The 23,757-nt window shown below is 31.5% G+C and overlaps 1 protein-coding gene across 2 annotated transcripts; it reads left to right on the top strand.

The window, feature by feature from the left end:
• LOC139516581 (uncharacterized) lies at nucleotides 1–23,533 on the top strand. Of its 2 annotated transcripts, XM_071306764.1 has the most exons (7): nucleotides 2,125–2,803; nucleotides 3,078–3,978; nucleotides 8,488–8,652; nucleotides 8,945–9,131; nucleotides 10,858–10,893; nucleotides 20,508–20,657; nucleotides 23,019–23,533. In XM_071306764.1, the coding sequence occupies exons 3-7, from the start codon at nucleotides 8,518–8,520 to the stop codon at nucleotides 23,273–23,275; spliced, it is 765 nt and encodes a 254-aa protein (XP_071162865.1). In that variant the 5' UTR covers nucleotides 2,125–2,803; nucleotides 3,078–3,978; nucleotides 8,488–8,517; the 3' UTR covers nucleotides 23,276–23,533. The 2 variants fall into 2 exon arrangements, with proteins under 2 accessions (XP_071162866.1, XP_071162865.1); XM_071306765.1 differs by lacking the exons at nucleotides 2,125–2,803; nucleotides 3,078–3,978 and adding an exon at nucleotides 1–295.
• Nucleotides 23,534–23,757: the final 224 nt, after the last annotated feature.

The following is a 23,757-nucleotide window of genomic DNA, read 5'->3' as shown; positions in this document are numbered from 1 at the left end:
TTCAAGATAAAGCTGTGGCCAAATACTGCCAAAACCTTATTATCTATTTGTTATGTTTTGGGCCTCGAGGATAAAAGGATTTAAAATCTACAGTTTTAAAGCCCGTTATCCATTGGGTACAAACTTTAATATTTTAATTTGGGTAGGTGGTGGTTCACTGTTGGGTATTTAACATTTGTGTTGATTAGTTTGATCGCAACCTCGCCTTGGTCTTTTCGAAATAGACGGCAAGGTTTCAGAAGACGAAAATTGGACGAGAAAATAATCTTCTTAAAAAACCCACCACCCTCCCAATGTAAATTTATTTTGTGTTACATGTGTATTTGTTCTGAATGGAAGTAAGAAACCAGATACTGCTTTTAAGTTTATATTTCAGCTTATTTCTGCTAATGGTACTTAGATGGGAGAGTAGGAGACAACTAGTGAACATAATGTAGATGTAAAAGTTGGACTTGGCAGAGCACATTTCGCTGCGCTGGATTTAACATTCATATATTCAGTGAACAGTAATGATAGCCTCTGATTACCAGGGCTCATCAGTCAACTTCTCGTACCAGACATATTACTTAAATATATTTATATTAGTGGTCTGCCATAATTTGCGGTAGCCACATTATAATTTACATATATATTAAATACAGACATTGATAAATATATTTCAGAGCAAGATTGCCAATTTAAATACATATTATATATCATATATGTTATATTTTATTCAAGATAAAGCTGTGGCCAAATACTGCCAAAACCTTATTATCTATTTGTTATGTTTTGGGCCTCGAGGATAATAGAATTAAATCAATTTTAGTGTAATCAGCGTATCAAATACATTCATATGCAAAGCATATCATCTCCAGACATCTTCGTATTATTATTTGTACTTAATAACACAGCATACTAGTATTCAAAAAGGGGGGTTGACGGCATTACACTATTTATTAATCTGTTTGTCTGATTCCAATTAGTAATGTATTTAATATTTATAACTAGTGCGAAACCATATCATTATATAGTACACCATATAAATGCATACGTATTTTAAGAACTATTTGTCAACTTGCAGTTACAAACCCGAAGATAATATCATACACTTTCTAAAAAACAAAATACATATTTCACAGAAGTTTAGATTTTATCAACTTATCTCGATTTCATAATGATTCAACCGTTTAAACCCCTATACCTCCCTATTTTGCCATTATAAAGCAGATTTATTTTTGTATTATTATTATGCATCCCGATGTTGGGTTACAATTTAGGATGGATTCAGCTTAATTCGATTTAATTGCAATCTTATTAAAATAAGTTCTCATCACTTGCTCCTCGATTTTTTATCACACGGCGACATATAAAAAATCGAGGAGCAAGTGATGAGAACTTGTTTTAATAAGATTGATTTAATTGATAAACAGATGTTCAATTTACTTCCAATTTAACGAACAAATCTTAATATACCAGGGATTATGAGGATCTGAATTAGTAATCAAGAGATTTCGTATACAGTGTAACCTATACATCTTGGTATATATGAGGGATGTCAACGAGTAATCGAATCGCACGGGAGTACCGAGTATCGATTACCAAAATAATACTCGACTAATCGGTTTCATACTAGAATGTTGTTGCTTTCTTAAGTTAAAACAAAAACATATTTTTATTAAGAGCGCCTCTTAGGAAATCATATATCAATCAACATTAATAAAAATTAAAATACCATTCGAGTGTTTACATTTAGCTGTCAATCAAAATTCCTCCACACAGATATTGAATATATGAACAAAAGCACTTATCCAAGGCTTACACTTTTAGATAATATTAGTCATTCCCCTGCTGCTGTACCGTCAGAGCATATATTCAGCAGGACTGTTAGTTACCTAACAAATTTGAGAAATCGTCTCGTCCTAGAAAAAGTTGACAAATGATATTTTTAAAATACAACACATTCGTTGCGTCGACCCTCAGAAATTGAAACACCCGAAACACTTTTAGACATATTGAGACAAATTGGAAATTGTTCATGATTTGGCTAGGATCATATCCGTGTTACCACATGCTTACCTTAATTAATGACGTAAGCGTTACCACAATACATGATGAAATTAATAGGTGCATTCCCGTGTTTTACCAACATTTTCATCATCTGGTACATTGGCCATCTCTTAATGAATGGACAGCAAAGATGGGAAACTGGGAAAAACTCCCAATGGCAGTGGGTGCTATTGACGGTACCTCAACGGAAATTTACAGGCCACTTGTTGAGCCTCAGGAGCTTAATTATTCTGGACATTGCCACTTTCATTGCGTACATACTCAGGTTGTCATCGATAGTTTAGGTAAAATATGCTATACTGATGCCGGGTTTTTGGGATATCAAAACGACGCACAACAGTTTGCAATGATGAGGTCAATTGGTAGAAATGCGGAGCTTGACTTTCCTGAAGGAATAGTTTTACTGGCAGATAAAATATATCCTAATAGATAGCATCTTATGACACCCTATACACGCCAGCAAATACAGCGAAAACCGGACAATTTAAAAAGGAGGTGTCGCAAAATTAATAATTTAGTCAAAGAATACAGAGTCACTGTTGAACATTCTATTGGAGAATTGAAGAATTATAGATTTATAGGAAGTCTTTGGAGACATCCGAGGAGAAAACCTCGTCATATAGTAAATATTTGTGCTGCTTTTGTATGCAGGCGTAACGACTTGTTTCGTTTATTTGAATGAAAAAAAATTTATTTGAGTTATTTTCAATTTGTCAATATTGTACACTTTGAAATGGCCCCTCTACAATTATCTGTAAATGTCATCATAAATGTAAACATAAAAGTTTAAAACACTTTCCTAAAATGTCTAATAGGCATCAATATATAAGTTCTAATCATCCTGCACCCTTTTGTTGATCATTAAATGATTTTTACGGTTTCCCATATACTGTTGTTTGAGGGATAATTTTTCTATAGATATTGATTAATTACTTAATTAGATCATTGACAAATTATATAATTAGTACATGTAGTAAATGAGCTATTAATAATGGTATACAATTCCTTGGACTATTATCTACTCCTAGGTAATAATAAAAAGGGTTAACTTTAATAAGACAAGGACCTTTTATTATGTGTTTGCATTTTTTAAATGTTTTACAAAGCGATACCCGAGTACTCGCTCGGTGAATCCAACGAGTAATCGAATAGTAAATCTTCACCGAGTTGACATCCCTAATATATATCGATGACACGAAAGAAATTGATTTTAATTCAGCAATTTTGTACATTACAAGCTTTTCATAAAGGCTAGAAGCATAGGGGAAGGGTTGAGATCTCATAAACTATTCAACCTCGCCGCATTTTTGCGCCTGTCAAGTCAGGAGCCTCTGGCCTTTGTTAGTCTTGTATTATTTTAACTTTTTGTTTCTTGTGTACAATTTGGAGTTTAGTATGGCGTTCAAACAAATGGAAGTGTTTAACGACCTTGACTGGCTATACAGCCCTCGCACGGTCGGTTATGGCGTTCATTACCACTGAACTAGTATATATATTTGTTTAGGGGCCAGCTGAAGGACACCTCCGGGTGCGGGAATTTCTCGCTGCATTGAAGACCGGTTGGTGACCTTCTGCTGTTTTCTGCTCTATGGTCGGGTTGTTGTCTCTTTGACACATTCGCCATTTACATTTTCAATTTTATATCTATAAACACATGTCATATAAATTATATTTATAAAAATAGATAATTGAATAACATTGTGTATATTAAAGATTCTATATACACTCACTGTACGCACTTTTCATAAGTGTACTAGTGACTGTAGTTAATTTACTATTTTTCTATCTCTGATGGGAGGCAAAGTCATACCAAGCATGACATTTTAAGCCATTAATCACACCATTGCACACGTATATTGTTGACTTTTTATTTAATTTAAATCAAACCCGGATATTGATCATTGCAGCACATACTTATACAGGTAAAAGGTGATTTCATTTTTTTTTTTATATTTTATAATTAACAGGTCCGTAAAATGTTTACTTCTGTTCTTTTATCAGCCAAGACTTTTTCGGGCAATTTTTGTATATTCTTATTTCTTGATTCAAAGTTGAATCGGTGCTTAAAGCAGGGCTGAGATCTTGCTCCGAACGGCATATTTTTATCATAACTCGGAGTGTTGTTTCCATGTGTAAACAACTTTATTTGTATGAAATGTGAATTTCGTTTTTCAGTCATGCCGTTGTCATTTTATTTTCCACTTTATGTTAAGCCTATCTTCAAATACATCAAATAATGACTAAAACACTTTATAGTATCTTCATGGTAGTCTTATATATTAACAGTGTTGTTGGTATCTTCAAGGTTGGTTTGTGATTATTGGAGTGACTGTTACATGATTTCCAAAATCGTTGAAGTTTCAACCGCCACCTAATATTATTAAATATTTTTGTCTACTTTTGTCAGGAACACCCAATAAAATCACAACATAAGTGGAAAGAAATTTTGCATATGGAAAGGTTCACTGGGTTCTTTTCTATATGCATCCTTTCAAGTGCTCTGAGTAATAAACTGATCATTTTTCAATACAATATTTTGCACAGAATATTATGCACTAATGATCTGCTATTTTAAGTGTAAACTTAAAGAAACACGCCTATGCAGTTTTTGTAATGAAACAAAAAGACAATAGAACATATTTTTGGGGAATTTTACATTGTCAAAAATGTTTGGGTTCAACTAGTTGATTAAATTCAGATTGCATTTATGAGCTTCTGATATCAAAACAGAACATCCTCTTGGGATCAGATATTATAAATATCTCTGAAAATGTTCTCACTGTTCTCATGAAGTACTATATTTATTCGGGTAGATTGAACTCACTGTTACCTTGTGTTAATATTGCATTTAAGAAATTGAAAACTTATTATATTATTGAAAAAATATCTTCCATCTTTCACAGTACTCCTACAGTAAGTGAAAAAATGGGAACCATTTCAACAATTAAGTTTATGATCTAAGAAAGATAACTCAAACTTAACTGAATATAAACATCCAATTGGACAGTAGTTAGTGTGCATCCTATAGATATTATATATAACTCCTATTATCATAACATAGTAATACACATTTAATTCCTAAATACATATATGTGTATTACTATGTTATGATAATAGGAGTTAAAATATTGGTTTTATATGATTTCCAGATATTATCGGGAAGAGAAAATAACAACAAAATACAAAAAGTAAAATCACAAAAATACTGAACTCAGAGGAAAATCAATACGGAAAGTCCATAATCACATGGCAAAATCAAATAACAAAACGCATCAAAAACAAATAGACAAGAACTGTCATATTCCTAACTTGGTACAGGCATTTTCAAATGTAGAAAATGGTGGATTAAACCTGGTTAAAATGTATGTTGCTATATATATATTTTTATCTACGAGTACATGAATAAATACAATAACTATGTTGGTTTTTTATATTACTTTTTTTTTTCTTTTTTTTTTTTGTTTTTTTTTTGTTTTGTTTTGTTTTGTTTTGTTTTGTTTGTTTGTTTTGGTTTGTTTTGTTTTGTTTTGTTTTGTTTTGTTTTGTTAATATAATGCATATAAATATTGAATGAAATGAGGAAATAAAAAATAAAGAATTATAAAAAAAAAACGCCACTTAATTAAAGCTACGAAACTAAGATATCCTTTCAATCTAAATTTCGTTTTGTGCATGGCAAATCATTTCTTTGGGCCTATAGTTTAAGATAAGCATACCGTTTTTTAGAAACAAACACAGTGTCTACAGCTTTTAACAATACAATACATGAGCTTCAACGGAAACCGCTCAACCGAACGTTCTTGATAGTTAAGTTGAAATTATGACATATGGTTACACAAAGTATTATCAATAGATTGGAATAAACGGAATAACACTGTAACAGCTAAATAAAAGCGAAAAAGGTTTACCCCTGTTCAATATCGATCGGATATGTTAAAATTTTCTCAGTAGAAGTCTCTTTATAATTGATCTGGAAATACAATTAATGCGTGTATCACATAAGCGAATGAACTGTATACCCTTCCTGGGCATCCCTCTGGACGCCTTCTACATTTTCTACTTTCTGTTTCGAAGTGATGCACGCTTCAGTAGGGACTGTATTCATAATAATATCTAAATTATGTGTATCTTCTTCCAATATCCCTTATCCCTTTTATCAAGACTGACAGAAAATGTGAAAACAATGGAGATCGGTTTTGTATCCAGGTATAATTTTTGTACTTTTCATAAGTGAAAATAAGTCTACACTTAATAACAAAATAATCTAGTCGACTCTGCCTAATAGGAGAGGTTTGACGCCATGTACATTTTTTGTCATCTGGATTACAGGTTCTACAAGGATCGAAAAATTTAAAAGTTTGTGAAATTTCTTCAATCTTATATCGAAATTTGTATTGTGCAGAATATTATAAGTGTCCATTTGAAAATATTGTACAACATTCTAGTCACCACACATTAAGATGCTAGTATATGTATAGGAAGTGATGGTGTGTTAAATATCACTAAACATTACAATGATTGTTCATCAGTATTAAATCTATTAAGAGTGACAAAGGTTAAGCTTTGTTCATATTATGATGAGTCTTAAACAATAAAACGAACTTTCTGGTCTATCTTAGAATCATGAATCTTAAAATCAAGACCCTTGTTAAACATCACACTAATACCAGCACTTCTATTGTTGCAGTGACTGAAAATGCATGATTTACCCCATTCATCTTGCCAAAGTTTCTCGATATCCTCATTACTGTGAGTCTCTTGAAAACAAACAATAGATGCATATTTACCTCTTACCCAATCAAAGTTATCTAATCGTTTTTCTTGCTCGAAAATATGCCCCTTTCATTCATATATCAGACTGTAATATTAGTATCAATAACCATTAAGTAAAATGTTCAATAAGACAATAGAAAAACAAAGCAGTACAATGATGAAAAGAAAAATGCATACCCGTTCTAACAGCACATATACATCACAAATACACACAAAAGATGGCGCTTGAAACAATATTCAATACACATCAGATACTTTTCACAGATTAGCTTTCATATGACAAATAACACATTTTTCATTCTGATAATTGGTGTTATATGATTTTTTTTTAAAATTAATAGAAATGAGAACCTAGTATAATATTTTCTTTTTTCAATATCAATATAAGTTTCAAGACAATAGACAATATTTTATTAGCACAAACGCATTTACAATAAATGGTAATGACCGAATGGATGAACAGTTTACAATAAATGGAAGTAAAAAACAAACAATTATATATAAATGTGAATAAAAAATTAAAGGTATAATGAAAATCTATTGCAATAGTTTACTTCTAGTATTTAAACAATTTGTTACGAGAGAGGAAGATAAGTTTGATGCCGTATAAGATGTATTATTAAGTATAAGATTTATTTTATTTTTATCGCACAATGTGGTTACATTTTTCACTGTAATTTTGAACATTTTTAATACAAAAGTCTTTCTAATACTGGAGTTACCTCTGCAGTGGAACATGTGCTGTTCATTTTCAATTTCGCCACTTTAATTTTTTTTTTATAAATTTCAAGTGTGTTGAAAACGAGTTTATTGTAAAAACAGAAATAAAGTTTTTTAAAATGGAGTCAAGTTATATTGTTAGTTTGTTTTATTTAAATCTAAAAAAAATCTTTAATTATTTTTTTATCTATATAGTCATAAAGATCAAATTTTATTCTGTACTCTGTTCTTCAATTATATACACTACAGTTGCAGAACCAGGCATTATTTCACATATCGCTCGTGTTTAGTCTAGCTAACAGTCCAAGATATCTTTGGGTTATATCGTCATGAAATTTAATATCATTCTTCAATCCCTTCTTATTTCTCATTATTTTGATTTTTATTTCGGTAGTTCTATAGTATATCTACATAGATATTCAATAGAACAATTAGTTCCAATATTAATTTGATGATCTTATAAATAAGTCCATTTAATAAATAATGGAATTAAGAACCAAATTTGATATGTTTACAATTAATTTTTAATACCCTAGACCACCTATTGTTTGTCAAAATATTAACATGGGTAGGCATTAAATTTGTCATCAATTTACAACTTGCCAACGCTCGGTATAAAGATATTGACAAATGTAATTCCAACCCTTGTTAAATTGATATTAGTGTCTGACATGAAAGAATTATTTCTTAATTTACTATGTTAACCTTATCTTGACGTAAAAAATATACGTTTTTACCAATTAATTTAAGATACAAATAATTGAGAGTAAGAACGTATATGCCTTGCTGTTGCTTGACCAGTCATTGACACATTGCATATTAAGCAATAACGGACGCAGATGTCATAATATCGTAACTACAGCATCTTCGTAAAATTGTTTTTGTTTTTGTTTTTATTAACAGTTAAATGTATCTGATATTATATTTGTTTTACATTTTCTACAGATAGGAGAATTCTCTCAACCTCAAATTGAAATGCAGAAATTAAGACAAATTGCTATAGGAACTTGTATTGCTGGTTTTCTTGTGGTTTTAAGTGGGGTTGTTACACCAGGATGGCTGATCTTTGAATACGATCGGAGAAAATTTGATGACCAAAGTTGGATTCAGGTATTAACAAAATTTTCTGAATAATTTGAAAACTGTTTGGAGTTAAAATATAACAATCAGTGAAAATTTGAATATTTTTCCTCATCAAGTCGTTTTTCCAAAGATTCGTCATTGATGATTGTTCTGATACATAGATGTTCACACCGCATCATGGTAGAACAATGAAGGTAGTGGTGAGTTTCATTTTCATTTGCTTAATCTTTAGTACCTTAAACATGTTTTAAGTTTAAACAAATTTTCTTATAGCATTGTACTCAGACATACTTAATTGTATTCCATTGTTTATTTTCAGCGAAACATAAGCCTTGTGAAGAAATATTCAACCAAACAAAATCTACCAAAATTTGTATTCGGAACACTTTATATGCAATTTTGCGATACATTTGAACCGGAATCTAGAACCGTTGTTAATAAATTTTGTGTAGCGATGTCGTTAGGAAATTTTATAAAAATGGCGAATACTGAATATTCATTTAAAGGTAAGTTGTATTCATAAATTTAGTTACTGCACAATGAAAACAATGATTCAATGAATGATATTTAAGTTAAAGACGAGACTGCACTGTCGGATCCCGTATTTGTGAGTCGACTGGGTTATAGATAAAAAAAAATACGACCACCTTAAGATCTACCCAGACTTACAGTAATCATAAAAGAGAGGCGAAAGGTATCAGAGTAACAGTCAAGCTTATAGACGAATTGTCTCATTTGCCTTCTTACCACATATATTTCAAAACGAATCTTTATACATATCCAAGGTGGATGCATCTTCGCTAGCCAAGGGTTGCAATCCAGTCCCGCTCTCTCAACTTGCGACCACATCTTATTTGTTGCATTTTTTTAAAACAAAACGTTTCTATTAACAAAAACAAAATGTACACATACATTCAAACTTAAATATGTCAACCAATCCAAAACGTTAGCTTAGAATATGCATATGTTACAGGGAATAAGTAAAATCACTGGACTAATAAGTGGTTTTGTAAAATCCATGAAGTTGTTAGGGATTTTATAAATTCGCTGAAAATAGAGCTAGGGATTTTGTTAAATCCCTGATTACAATTTTAACCTGCTATAAATTTGTTGATCTTAATATTAAAAATAAACCAAGGCTCCGTGTTGAAGGCCGTACTTTAACCTATAATGGTTTACTTTTTAAATTGTTACTTGGAGAGAGACTGTCTCATTGGCACTCACACCACATCTTCCTATATCTAATGATTTTGAAATGTATTTGTTAAACAAATACTATGAGCTAAAACTAGTGTATAATGATTATGTCTTAAAGGCATATACACAGATATTTAGACCACAAATCCTTGTCCATCACAAATGGAAGACAGTTTAACAGCTTGTCAAAAAGACATAAAGTTTCAATTGAAACAGCTGATGGGCTCAAAAACAAGGATTCAGTGGGTTCAAACTGGTTTCTAGTGTATGACCCTAACAGAATACCATGCTTGGTAGCAAGACGATAGCCTTTTTAATGTTTTTTTTTAACATATCCACATTGAAGAACTTCATACCTTTTTTATATATCAATGTTCATGTCACAATAAGATGCTCTAGCCCTGATATGCATGACTTTATTTGCCACTGAATCAAATAATCAACCCCACTCAATTCCTTATTCCTTTAAACAATTTGTTGTTCTTCTCTTATGACAGCAATCAACATAATAATCCGTTTTTATATTTTATTATGAAAAATGAAATAATTAGTTTTATTTCACAGTAATGACAGAAAAAACTATAACAAACTATAGCTTGACAATAAGTTTAAAATTTCATAATTTTTTTCCCGGTTCCATATGTTGCACTTTAATTTTCCCTCAATTATTTGGAGTAACTTATGTGTTTATGTTTGCTCTTGACTTAAAGACATCTGTGCCTGAGTTATTTTTCTACAGTATATCAGTTGTTTAGGGCATTATGACTGCTCAATTGGTATTAAAATTAATAATGCTGTATGATTCTTTCAGAAAAATGTTCAATCGATAACAATGAATCTTTTTTTACATATTTCATGAAAACAATCAGCGAATCTGTAAAAAAATATTTTAATTATTTCAGGGATTTTGTATAATCACTGGTCAAAATCACGGATTTTATAAAATCACTAATCAGTTCAGTGATTTTACAAATTCCCTGTAACACATATATGACATATGAAAGAATTTATAGACATCTGGTGTATGATTTGTAGGTATTTTAGAAGCGGCGGATTTTCTGCATTTACCAAGTAAGTTTTATTTGTACAGTTATCATATTTCGATTGTGAAGATATATTTTCAATTGTAATGTAATTGGTTTAAAAAATATATTTGTAGCAGTGTTTCATGATTATGGATGTTTGTTTTTTGTTGTATTTTTTTAACTTAATTTTTTTTTTGCGGAAATGTGAGTAAAATTTTCATAATTTTTTGAGTCTTTTCATTTAATTTACCGGTTTCGCACTTTATGTTGCCTCTAATTTTCATCTTAAGGAATAAAAGAGGGACGAAAGGTAACAGAAGGACAGTCAAACTCATAAATCGAAAATTTACTGACAATGCCATAGCTAAAAATAAAAAGGCAAACAGACAAACAATAGTACAAATGACACAACTTAGAAAACTAAAGAATAAGCAACCACCAAAAACTGGGGGTGATCTCAAATGCTCCGTAAGGGAAAGCAGATCCTGCTCCACAGCATAAAGTATTTTTTAAATATTAATTAATTATTGGTTGATTAACGTCCAGTACAAACATTTCATTCATGTTTAGGAAGAGAACCAATTCAATTTACATGTAAATATAATAAGTAAATCCTACAGTAGATGCCGTCTGGTATGAAGTTCAAGGAAATTAAGATTTCGTTGGGAAATCAGAATAAATTTGATAGGAATCGAAATTTGCATGGCAAACGTCCACCACCTACGAACCCTTCAAAGAGTTGTTGCAAAGGCTCTTAACGTGTAGATAGCTGTATATTCTTTCTGCGTGAGCCATCGGATTCAAGGTCCTCCTTCTGACCGAACGTGGCTACGTACTTATATTTTACTTACAGCCGAACAGACGCCCAACGTTAGGAAGTTTTTTTTTATGTCTGTCGATTAAAAACATGTAGTAACCATAATTTTTTTCCCAGTCACCCTTTGGTGGTGAGTGTCGAGTGAATAACATACTATAACTAAAAGTTGATAGCATCCACGTGAATCAGAGTTGGGTGATTTCATTGGCAATTTTACTACATTTTATTTTAAAACGTTATTGTATCGTGAATAGTCATCTGCACTAACAGTAGTACGCAGGTCGATGTCTCTATTGCCAAGAAACTGGTAACTCTTTTTGAGCAGATAAGTTGCCCCTTATTGTTTTGTGTAGAAGAAGATTTGGAAACATCGCAAAATATATCAAATGACTCAAAAAGTAGATAATTTTTATGTTCCAGAATATTTGATTACTATTATTTGGAACATAAGCGTTTGTTCATGACCTTTTGCGTATATTAATATGGTCCGACCATATTCGGATTTTTGGACCATTTTGATATACATTCGTTTCATTATTTACGGGTGGGATCATATGAGTATTTATACCATATAGGAATTGTTTCGAATACATGTTAACCTCATTCCAACAGACACAGTATGTTCTCTATATCAAAAACTACAAAAGAACTAACTTAGATCCTTTGACTATGGCAGTTTGTCTGAGTTTTGGGACGCGTGTCTGGCGTGTGTGATGCGTAGATGTACGACCAAAAGCATATCGACAATGACACATTTGATTATCTTCGACCGCTTGAACGAAGCAAAGGCTGAAAGATTTTTTATGTTGCCTAAAATACACAAAACGGGCAAATCCAGATCGACCAATTGTTTCAGCGAATAGTCACCCAACTGAAAAGATTTCCGAATTTGTAGACCATCACTCAAGACCTCACGTGAAAAAACTACCGTCTTACATCTAGGATACGACTGATTATCTAAAGAAAATGGAACTCAATCAACTACCAAACAATACTATACTCACATCCATGGATGTGTCTTCTTTATATACCGACATTTCACAAGACGAAGGAATAGCAGCGTGCGAAGAGTTATGGAACACTCTTAGCGAAAAAAAATCCCCCAACTGAGTGCCTTGTTCATTTCTAAATATATACATATGTTCGAAGTTCATAACTCGATTGAGAAAAAAACAAACTCAAACTGAGGGAAACTCATCAAATATAAGAGGAGAACTACGACACAATAGAAACACAACATTAATATGTAACACACACATAAACGAACTATTATATACCAATGGCCATTTTCTTGACTTGGTACAGGACATTTTAAGAAACAAATGGTGGGTTGAACTGGGTTTTGTGGCATGCAAACATACCGCTTTTATGACAATGTTGAATATAACATTAAAATGACAACATTACATGACAAGACTACAATAAAAATGAGAGAATATACAGGACAGAGAAACACACGAATAATAGCTAACAAAAGGCACCAGGTTTAAAATCCAACACGCCAGACACGCGTCCCGTTAACACAAGACCAACTAGCGACGCACAGATGAAAAAAGCCCGAAAGCGAAAACAAGTACAAAGTCGAAGAGCACCGAGGATAAAAAGTTCCAAAAAGCTGTGACCAATACCGCCCGGGTTTTCTGCCTGGGACAAGAACATCCTTACTATTTAGAACAACATACTTTTGCATACAGTAAATTTCATAAAACGACTATACAATAGATATGCATGACAAACCCGAAGTGGTGATTAACTACAGAATAAAAACAGCTACAATACATAATATAACCTAAACTGGCACATAAAAATACACAGCCGAGTTAGCAAAAGCCATCAACGCACAAAGTGAATTTCTAAAACTAGTGATGAAGAACAACAACTTATATTTCATTGACAAACACTATCTCCAGATAGACTGCACTAGTATGGACACAAAATCTCAAGAAAGTATTTTCCTCAACCCCAGTCATGGCCTTCAGAAGACCTGAACACATCCGTGAAAAAATAGTGGCATCTGTATAAGCAAAGCAGCCTTCTCCACTTCCCGGTTGCTGAAAACAATGTGGTCAAAGGAATTTCTCGTGTTGTAATAATGTCAATGCAAGCAGTTCTTTCATCAGCTCCGTTACTAAACAAAATTATACCATCTTACTCAAATTCCAAATGTAAAACGGAGAACTCAATTTATTTATTAACATGTGACACTTGTGGCATTCAGTATGTGGAAGAAACACTCGATAAATTCAATATCGGCTCCATAACCATCGTTCATGGTACATAACCAACAAAACTGTCCTCTCACAAGACATTTTTGCTCAAACAAACATCCTTTCAATAATGTTACTTTCCAAATCATAATAGTTAACACGGCGAGTGACACCACGGAGGAGGAGAAGATAAAACTTTTGGATCCACCAGCTCCACACTTTAGACCCTTAACGGAAAAGATACAGGAACAATAAAGAATAATTTAATACACAGCATCGTCCTTTTTATCCGGTAATATTGGCCAATGAACGTTGCAAACTTCAACCACCAATTTTGTAAATAATCTTGAATTTCATCCAAATTATGTATTATTTACAAGGCAGCTAATTTCAAGTGCAATATGTACATTGGGCTGCAAAAGTTTCTTATCATCTACATACGATAGACACTGGTGGTAAGCGGATGGTCGTAACTAAGTTACGACCATCCGGAGATGGGAGACAACTCTAGGGATACATTTTTCTTTTCCGATTTTCGTGCAGTAAAAGGTTCATTTGAGCCAAACCGCTTGTCTCATATACACTTATCGTGAGTTCGTTGATATTGAAACCAAATTTGATAGACAAAATCATTCCAATTTTCGTAAAATATTCATTCAAAAATTCGAGCATGATTGTCGTAACTTTAAATGTGTGATGGTCGTAAATTCAACTATAGTATTTTGGATGATGGTCGTAACTTTTAAAGATGACCGTAACTCGAGTATTTAGACAAACTTTTATTAATGTATTTTAAAAGTAAAAGTAATAATCTCAGATGTCATTTATGATTTGTTACAAAAAATATTATTCGTTACTCTGATAATGATATGCAGAAATTAAGCTAGAGAATTAATTAAACATACACAGTTCTGATGTATTCCAAACGCTCATCATTTAGGAGCAACAGCTAAAACTTATCAATTCGCATTAAGCCAAAAAGTATGCTAGGGTTGAGTACTAATTATGTTTTACTGTACGTTGACTTAAGGCATAACATTATTAAATGCACGTGTTTTCCCCCATATTTTTTTTTACGACTTTTTTTTATATCTGCAATAATGTTGGCAGATGAAATTATTAAACGTACAAATCTGAACAATCATCTTTAACATTTAATCAGCTATTGCAGTTTTTATAAACTATTGGCCATCAAATATTCGGCTTTTGGTCGTTCAAGAGGAAATTAAATGCACAAATACACTTCGGAGTCCTGGGTTGAGTTCAATCTCATTACAGCTGCGTAGTGCTTCGTTAATTTTGACTATTCAACGTGTAGCTATAGACTAGTTGCTACATAGATATTGATAGCAGCTACGTAGCCGCTACGATATTGAACTCAACCCAGGATTGTATAACGTGTTGTCTTTATTTTTTATCGATTACATAACGATTTTATATTGCTGTATATCATTGATATTAGTTCTAATTATTGGTACATGTACGGAATGAAAACTGAAGCCACGGTGTCGCAATGAAAATTGTATTAACCTCGAAAGTACATTGCTTCACGCGCTGAATTTAAGAGGAAAATAAAATACTAGTTTCTAGCCAGGATAATATTAGATCTACAAGGACTTACGTAGAACTGAATGTACTGCGGCAACTATCACATACAAACCCCATGCTATGCAGGTTGAACATTATGTGTATGTTACATGTTTATATTGTATGAATGGCTACACGCTACTCATGGACTTGTCATTGGACATAACAGTGCACCTTATTGTCAGGTTGATTTCACCAAAAAACAATATGACTTCTAAAAATCCAAGCTAAAAATAAAGCGTATGTTTTTCACTCAGGTACGGACCTGCGAATTCGCGCGAATGGTCTAGTCTAGATAAGGACCTTCATAACCTATCAATATTTTTAGATTATTATGACTCCTTACTAATGCTCTTTCGACTTAATGTATCTATCTTAAATTGAAGATTTAAAAATCAGCTTGAAGGTACATCCTCAATTCATCAAGAAAAGAAAAAAAACCAGGATACTGTTATTTCAAGCGATGTCCAATTCATTAAAAATGCTTTTCCTTAAAACCATTTATTTTGTAATTAAAAAATGATTTGATACATTTCGTGCTTTTTATTTCTAACTAAGAATGATCATAACCAGAGCTGTGTTTCTTGTCTTAAAATGAATTATCCACTTTTGAGAAATTCACATTTATGATGAAAGTAACAGCTTACAATAATTCAACTATTTGCCTCTGGTTAATATTATACATTATATTTTCATCATATATGACTGTTCATTTCATTTTGTATTGTTTAGATCGATTCGTTCCAATTTCTTCCGTTTCGCACTTTACATGTACCCCTCTCTTCACCCCTTTTAATTTTTATTATTTGATATAAACGACTTCACAAATGTATAACATAATTTATAAATATAATAAAAGACACTTTAAAACTCTTGACTTGCTTTGTTCGGTCCAAAACATTTAAAAAAATTAGAACTTTAATCCAAATTCCCAAAAACTATTATTCAAAAACTTTTTAAGAATTTGAATTGATAAGTGTAATACGGGTTGAAATTGCTTTATCTTACGCTGTAAGTAAAAATCAAAAAAAAATTCAGAAATACATCATATTACATATGCATATAACAAAAGACATCATATTATATTACATATAATAAAAGACACGTTTAAAACTCTTCACTTGCCTTATTGGGTCTTATTCAAAACAGAGTTACGACCATCCTCAACATTTTTGTTTTTTTAGTTACGACCATCATGCTGGAATTTTTAAATGACTATTTTACGAAAATTGGAAGGTTTTAATGCATCAAATTTGGTTTTTATATCACCGAACCACCGAATAGCATGTATGAGTCTAAGACAAGCGGTTTGGTTCAAATGAACCTTTTACTGCACGAAAATCGAAAAAGAAAAACTTTTTTTGCTTGGTCCGTTTCTGTGTGTGTTGCGTTTCTGTGTTGTGTCGTTGTTCTCCTCTTATATTAAATGCGTTTCCCTCGGTTTTAGTTTGTTACCCCGATTTTGTTTTTTGTCCTTGGATTTATGAGATTTGAACAGCGGTATACTACTGTTGCCTTTATTTATCCCTAGAGTTGTCTCCCATTTCCGGATGGTCGTAACTTTTAGTTAGCTAGTGTGTCTAGCAAAATATTGCATTTATTTTTATCGTTTTAAAAATATTTTAAACATTCTAACAATTGCATACTAAATAGTGTGTTAAAATTAAATTGTTAGGCAATCTTTATATATATATATATAAAATTTTAATTGAAAACAACGTTCAAACCTATGATTGCGTTGGATAAAAATCGCAATTTTTATACGTGTACATTTAACAAATTTTGTTGTAGCAGAGTCTAAATACAGCACAAACAACATTTAACAAAAGACCAAAAAAACAGATGATTGGTTTTTTTTAACAAAACGCATTTTATTAACATCGAACAACTGATGTTCTTAAACCCTGCTTGCTGCCATATATATTTTTTATTTCTGTTCACTAAATTAATTGTGTTCCTATATAAAAGAGGGCCGAAAGATAACAAAGGGTCAGTCAAACTCACAAATCTAAAACAAACTGACAACGCGATGGCTAAAAAATGAAAAGGACAATCAGAAAAACAATAGTACACAACATAGAACATGACACAACATAGAAAACTAAAGAATACACAACACGAACCCCACCAAAAACTAGGGATGATCTCAGGTGCTCCGGAAGGGTAAGCAGATCCTGCTCCACATGTGGCACCCGTCGTGTTGCTTATGTGATTACAAATCCGGTAAATAGTCTAATTCGGTAGGTCACATTCATGAAAGGTATACATATTACATTATTATGTTCAACTTAAAGGGGCACTAGCTACGAGATATATAAAAAATCTAAAGTTTGATTTTTTTCTGTTCAATCAATAATGAAAGTGAAATAGTGAAATAACAATTCGCTTTTTGCAGCCAAAAAGGTTCAATTTTGTCAAATTACGCTAAGAAACATTGATAATTAGTTATTCACTTACAAGTGAATGAGTCGACCTCTTTAAATCCGTATTCATGTGAACTTTAATTTAACCCCTAGCTAGAGATTGAAAACGCATGCATTGTACGTGTACTGGTTATTTAAAGAAAAATAATGTCAACAATGAAAGTGAAACTACGGTAAATCATTCGATTACTCATTCGATGAACATAAATTCATTCTTATACGGCTAAAAACAATGAGAAACATCTATTTTTAATCTATAAAGTAAAATCAAACAGACCTATAAAAATCCATTGCACGAGTTAGTTTAACATATTTATGTCTTTATTTATGTTTACATCGCTTATATGGTCATCTGAGGTCAAATCGATAGTTAATTAGATGACGTCTGGACTAAAATACACACGAAACCAACCTATATATTATCTATCCAATGCTCTGTAAACTGTTTATTTTAGACTTTTGATAGTTGGATAAATGTTTTACATTGTTATATTTCAAATATGAGAATTCGAGTCAAATCGGTGACCATAAATTTGACAGCTAGTACCCCTTTAAGAACAGAGAAACAGAAGGTATCAACTACTAATGATTTTTAGCTAAAAATTGATTGTATTTCAATTTTCATTTATACTGATTATTTTTTTATTGTTTCAATAAGTCAAAATGCCTGTTTTATAAATTACAAATTTACGACATTTCCAATTTCCAGTTAAAATATCCTTACAACGTTCATCGTATTAAGTAATCAGACCGTACGCGAATGGTAGGACTATATGATCCCGAACCAATGGTTCATGGTTCGATACCAGTTCCGGCGAGACTAAATTTTCGGCTCTCGCTTGACACCATTTGCGAGTATGGTCTTAAGGAATCGATGATAGTCCATCGGACGGGCTAGATAAATGACTGACCCGTGTTTAGAGTAAACATACCTCTTGCACTTATAGACACCCTTGTAGATTTCGAAAAGAGTAGACTAATGCCGAAACATAACAGCACTCGCACCCGCAAAGTAGAAAGGGGTTAATATAAGTTGCAATAACTTGTTACCAATACCACTATTAACAAATATGGTTAAAACAAAAAACTAAAAACTGACCCCGAACACATACAATAAACTTTAATAAAGATAACAGAGGGACATTCATACTTATCAGTTAATAATAAACTGACAACGCCATGGCAACAAAACAAAAGACAAACAACAGTATACAAAACACAATATGGAAATATGAGGACTGAGCAACATTAACCCAATCAAAAGCGGGTGTGACATATGATGTTGGGTTTGTCCTTCATCTTCATTTTTATACGCCCGTCAAAATTTTGACGGGACGTATTATGGTATACACATGTCCGGTGTCCGTCCGTCCGTCCTTCCGTCTGTCCGTCCGTCTGTCTGTCCGTCTGTCTGTCCGTCTGTCCGTCTGTCCGGCGTAAACATGTCGCACCGCAACTTGAGAACGACTTATCCAAATTTCATGAAACTTAATATAGTTGTTTCTTATGATGGACAAATGATCTGTATACTAGTACTTTTTGGTGAAAATTAGATTTAAACTTTTTGATTTACGGCACTTTGTAACTAAAACAGGGGTGTGTTTTTTTCACATGTCGCACTGTATCTCAAAAACGATTCTTGATTATGGCTTAAAACTTTAAACACTTCTTAGTTATATTAATTTTAATATCTGTATACTTTTTGGTGATGATTCAAAATTTCATTTTTGAGTTATTGAGTATTTTGTAAATAAGGGGGAGGTTTTATTTACATGTCGCGCCATATCTCAAAATCGATTTATGATTATTGCTACAAACTTTTCACATGTCTTTGTTATATTAATCTTAAGATCTGTATACTTTTTGATGATGATTCAAAATTTCATTTTTGAGTGATTGAGTATTTTGTAAAAAAGGGGGAGTTTTTTTTTACATGTTGTGCCGTATCTCTATAACAATTTATGATTATTGCTTAAAACTTTACACACTTTTTTGTTATATTGATCTTTAGATCTGTATACTTTTTGGTGATGATTCAAAATTTTATTTTTGAGTTATTGAGTATTTTGTTAAACAGGGGAGGTTTTTTTTACATGTCGCACCGTATCTCAAAAATAATTTATGATTATTGCTTAAAACTTTACACACTTCTTTATTATATTAATCTAAAGATCTGTATACTTTTTGGTTTTGATTCAAAATTTTATTTAAGTGATATTTAGTTTTTTTTTTTTTTTTAAACCAGGGTGGGGGGTTTCCCGCCGTGTCTCAAAAACTATATATGGTTATTGCTTAAAACTTTCTCAGAAACTATTTATGATTATTGCATATAACTTCCACATAAGACGTCGGGCGTATCATGCGCTCATGGCGCAGCTGTTTATTATAATATATTAAGCTTTTGAAATTGCAATTCTTATAATTTGGTTAAATGTTTGGAGATACAAAGAGGTAACATTGTTTTTTTTTGTACTGTACCTTCTTTTAAATATGTACCAACTTTACGAAAACAGTCCTGGTTTGAAATAAATTGAGAGGTTAGCTATATATTATAGAATATAACACTATTTGAAAGAGAAAAAGAAAGCTGTTGTATTTACTGCAGTAAATCCTTTGTTACTTTCAGTAAATAAAACGTATACTGCCATTGTTGTAATTTGCTCACTAGCTTTGATACTGGCATTTGTCTCATTGGTGTTAACATTAGTGTACAACTGTAAACGGTATCCACACAAAAGACTTGAAGTTATCGGTAGTATCTCTTTGATTATGTCAGGTATTGAATTAATTTCTTATTGTTTTTATTTGTAAATATGATACAGTATTTATTTATTTCTTTATATTATCCAGCCTGTTCCTACTTAGCTAACGATACAGGCTCGTGATTTCACAGACCTCCAGAATCAGTAAATACTTAGACAATATATACGTATACGTATTTCAAGACACTATACGTATATTGTTTTTATACTGAAATCGAAAAAAAAAAATTTAAAATGAAAAAATTATATAACAAAAATGGTTAAAAAAAGTGTTTGGAATTTCCCCCTTTGGGTACCATTTTGGGGTATTTCCCTATGAGCGTAGTCCAGGCGATAAGACATTGACATATTGAGGAATTAGAAAGGGAAAATGAACTTAATTAATAACATTTGATAATCATGGTATATAAAAACCAATTTGAAGACATAAAAGTATAAATTCATAAAAGTTTAACCATTGTTACTTTACCTTGTCATGGTCGTGACGTGACGTTGTTGATGAAATACAATAAGGAGGCGGGGCTTATAGGTTAATTGGGGTCATTGACGTATAATAATAATAATACTTTATTCCAAAAGCAAGTACAGCTTATAGGATATACATTCATTTTTTGACAAATTAATTATACATGCACCATATTAAATAAACAGACATATAATAATAAAATGTTAACTACATTGAGATACATTAAATAACTTGTATACAATACAATTTCAAGTATAACGCAGAGTATGAAATTCATAAAATTAATAAAAGTTAGCAGCGTAGTTTCTCCGCTAATTTTAAGTATTTACCAAGATTGTTCAGTTCTTTAATATTCTGTACAGATAACAATTGTATCAATTTATAAGTAGAGGGGTGCCTCCAATAATATTGTTTGATATATTTTTCTCTAATGTTAGTATATTTATTACATTCCAATAAAAAATGAAATTCGTCTTCAATGGAACTTGAATTACAATAAATACATAATCTATCTTTCCTGTCAATATTATAATATCTTCCTGTCTCTATATTCAAATTATGTGCACAAATACGGTATTTACAAATATAAGGTTTATATATGTAATTCACTTGTTTGTCTAAGTAAAATTGTAAATTATGTGTACAAAAAATAAATTTATATAATTGACATTTGTTTGAGACTTCAAAGAAAGCATTTGCTTCGCATATAAATGTATCAACCATTCTCTCTTTTAATTGTCTGAGAAAAAAATCTACATTATCTACCTTTTGACTTAACCAAATACAGTTAAAGCCATATTTACCTAAAATATCTTTAATTTTACAGCACCAGTTCTGTTTATCATTTGGTTTATACGTATAGCTTTATCTGAATAGTAAAATAGCTGATTGCAGTATAAATGTTTTTAAATGTCATTGTTATACATTGTACCTCAATTAAAAAGGTAAACAATAACGACAACGCACAACGCCATACCAAGTACCATTTTGCATTTTGCCATGAAAGGCTTTTTATGATCGACATCAAGATTTCGCACACATTTATTGATATAATATTCCCTCAGCTTCTTATAAATAAACATGCAATTAGATCGGGAAGTATAGGCTAGACATTTACTTTATCTATATTACGTAAAAATATAGCCACAGCGTTAAACTTGAAAATTATAGTATCTCCCCTTGCAGTGCTGGAATATAAGAGGTTTCTCCATTAGAAATATCTATCAAAGAAAGTTAAAAATATTGTTATTCTCAATTGAATAGGTTTATGCAATTGCTTATGATAAGAAAGTATTATTACATGGACCAAGGTACATATTAGACGTTTTCACAGTAAATTAAATTTCGGCAAGAAAAACATGTTCAGTATATTTGTTTGGATAATTCTTCGAAAATTGCTAACATACCTTGTTCTGTTCTGATATCTATAAAATATATAGTCATCATACTACAAATAATTTAAATACATAATGCAGTTATTGTTTCATTTTACAAACGTCAGCAATACATATCACACGAATTGTGTAATAGTTTACCGTTGTACATAAAGAGTCGAAAGTGTTTTTATTATTATTTAGTGTACTATAGTATTAGGACTATTATAGAAATAAGAGGAAATGTGATAAACATTGGTAAGTTGATAATAATACGAACTAAACAAGTGCTCAAGTCTATTTTTTATTGTTTTTAAAGAGATACATGTATTCAAAATTTCACACAAACCTCATGTTATAGAATATAATAAATTTTGATATTTTAAGGAAAAACCTTTAATTATTTTCATATTTAATTATAAAAAGCATTCAGACTCTAAATTCAGAATAGAATCAGATCCACAATCCTAGTGATTTCAAGTAAACACGTGAATAGTTTATAAATATATTTATACGATGTTTTATTTTCTTTGAAGGTACGACCACTTTCCTCTTTGCATTCATATATTTGATTATGTATGGACACTACACGAATTTGTTACAACCGTTTACAGGTGTCTTTGACTTTACTTTTCCTTACTCGCCTGTACTGTGCATTTTTGGATCTATCATGTATGTTGTTTGTGCCAGCATACTAATCAAGCTGACAATACAATCCAAAAGACAGTTCAATTATGAGATGATGGTCATTGACACATCACAGGGAGGACGCACATACATCGCAAAGACTTGAATGATTCTGATGTTTACTTGTCAACTCTTTTCTGAGTATTTTTTATTTGTTTTTAAAAATATAAATATAATTCAATTAACTATCATGGCGAAATTGTGTATGTTCAACAGAGATCGGATCTAAAGACAAAAATAAATTATATGTGTAAACATTAAAAGATTATTACTGACTGTAATTTCTTAGTGCGGAGTCATAAAAAAAAATATGTACCAGTTTTTTATAGTATGAATATTTTCATTAAACTTCGTCGTTTTCCAACTTATTGTTATTATATAGAGTGATTTCAATTCAACCTTTTTTTTTAATCGATTGATTACCAACATAGTCCAGTCAAACTAAGATTTAACCTCGAACTAATTGCAACAGAAAATGTATTAGTTATAATCTATAGCATTATGCCCTTAATATACACAGAAAAAAGTTTCATAAAATCTAACTTAGAAAAACTCAAAATCATCATGGTTAATTTCCTATGGAAGTTA

Source organism: Mytilus edulis, chromosome 3, assembly GCF_963676685.1.
Source record: "Mytilus edulis chromosome 3, xbMytEdul2.2, whole genome shotgun sequence".
NCBI lineage: Eukaryota > Metazoa > Mollusca > Bivalvia > Mytilida > Mytilidae > Mytilus > Mytilus edulis.
Note: the sequence above shows the minus strand (reverse complement) of the source record. Positions and strands in the feature narration are given on the sequence as shown.

What these genes read in the sequence shown, in the direction of transcription:
- LOC139516581 (XM_071306765.1), top strand. Translation starts at nt 8,518, where the DNA reads ATGCAGAAATTAAGACAAATTGCTATAGGAACTTGTATTGCTGGTTTT. An exon ending in TACTGAATATTCATTTAAAG is followed by an intron (nt 9,132 to 10,857) that starts GTAAGTTGTATT and finishes TATGATTTGTAG; the next exon opens with GTATTTTAGAAGCGGCGGAT. An exon ending in GGATTTTCTGCATTTACCAA is followed by an intron (nt 10,894 to 20,507) that starts GTAAGTTTTATT and finishes TGTTACTTTCAG; the next exon opens with TAAATAAAACGTATACTGCC.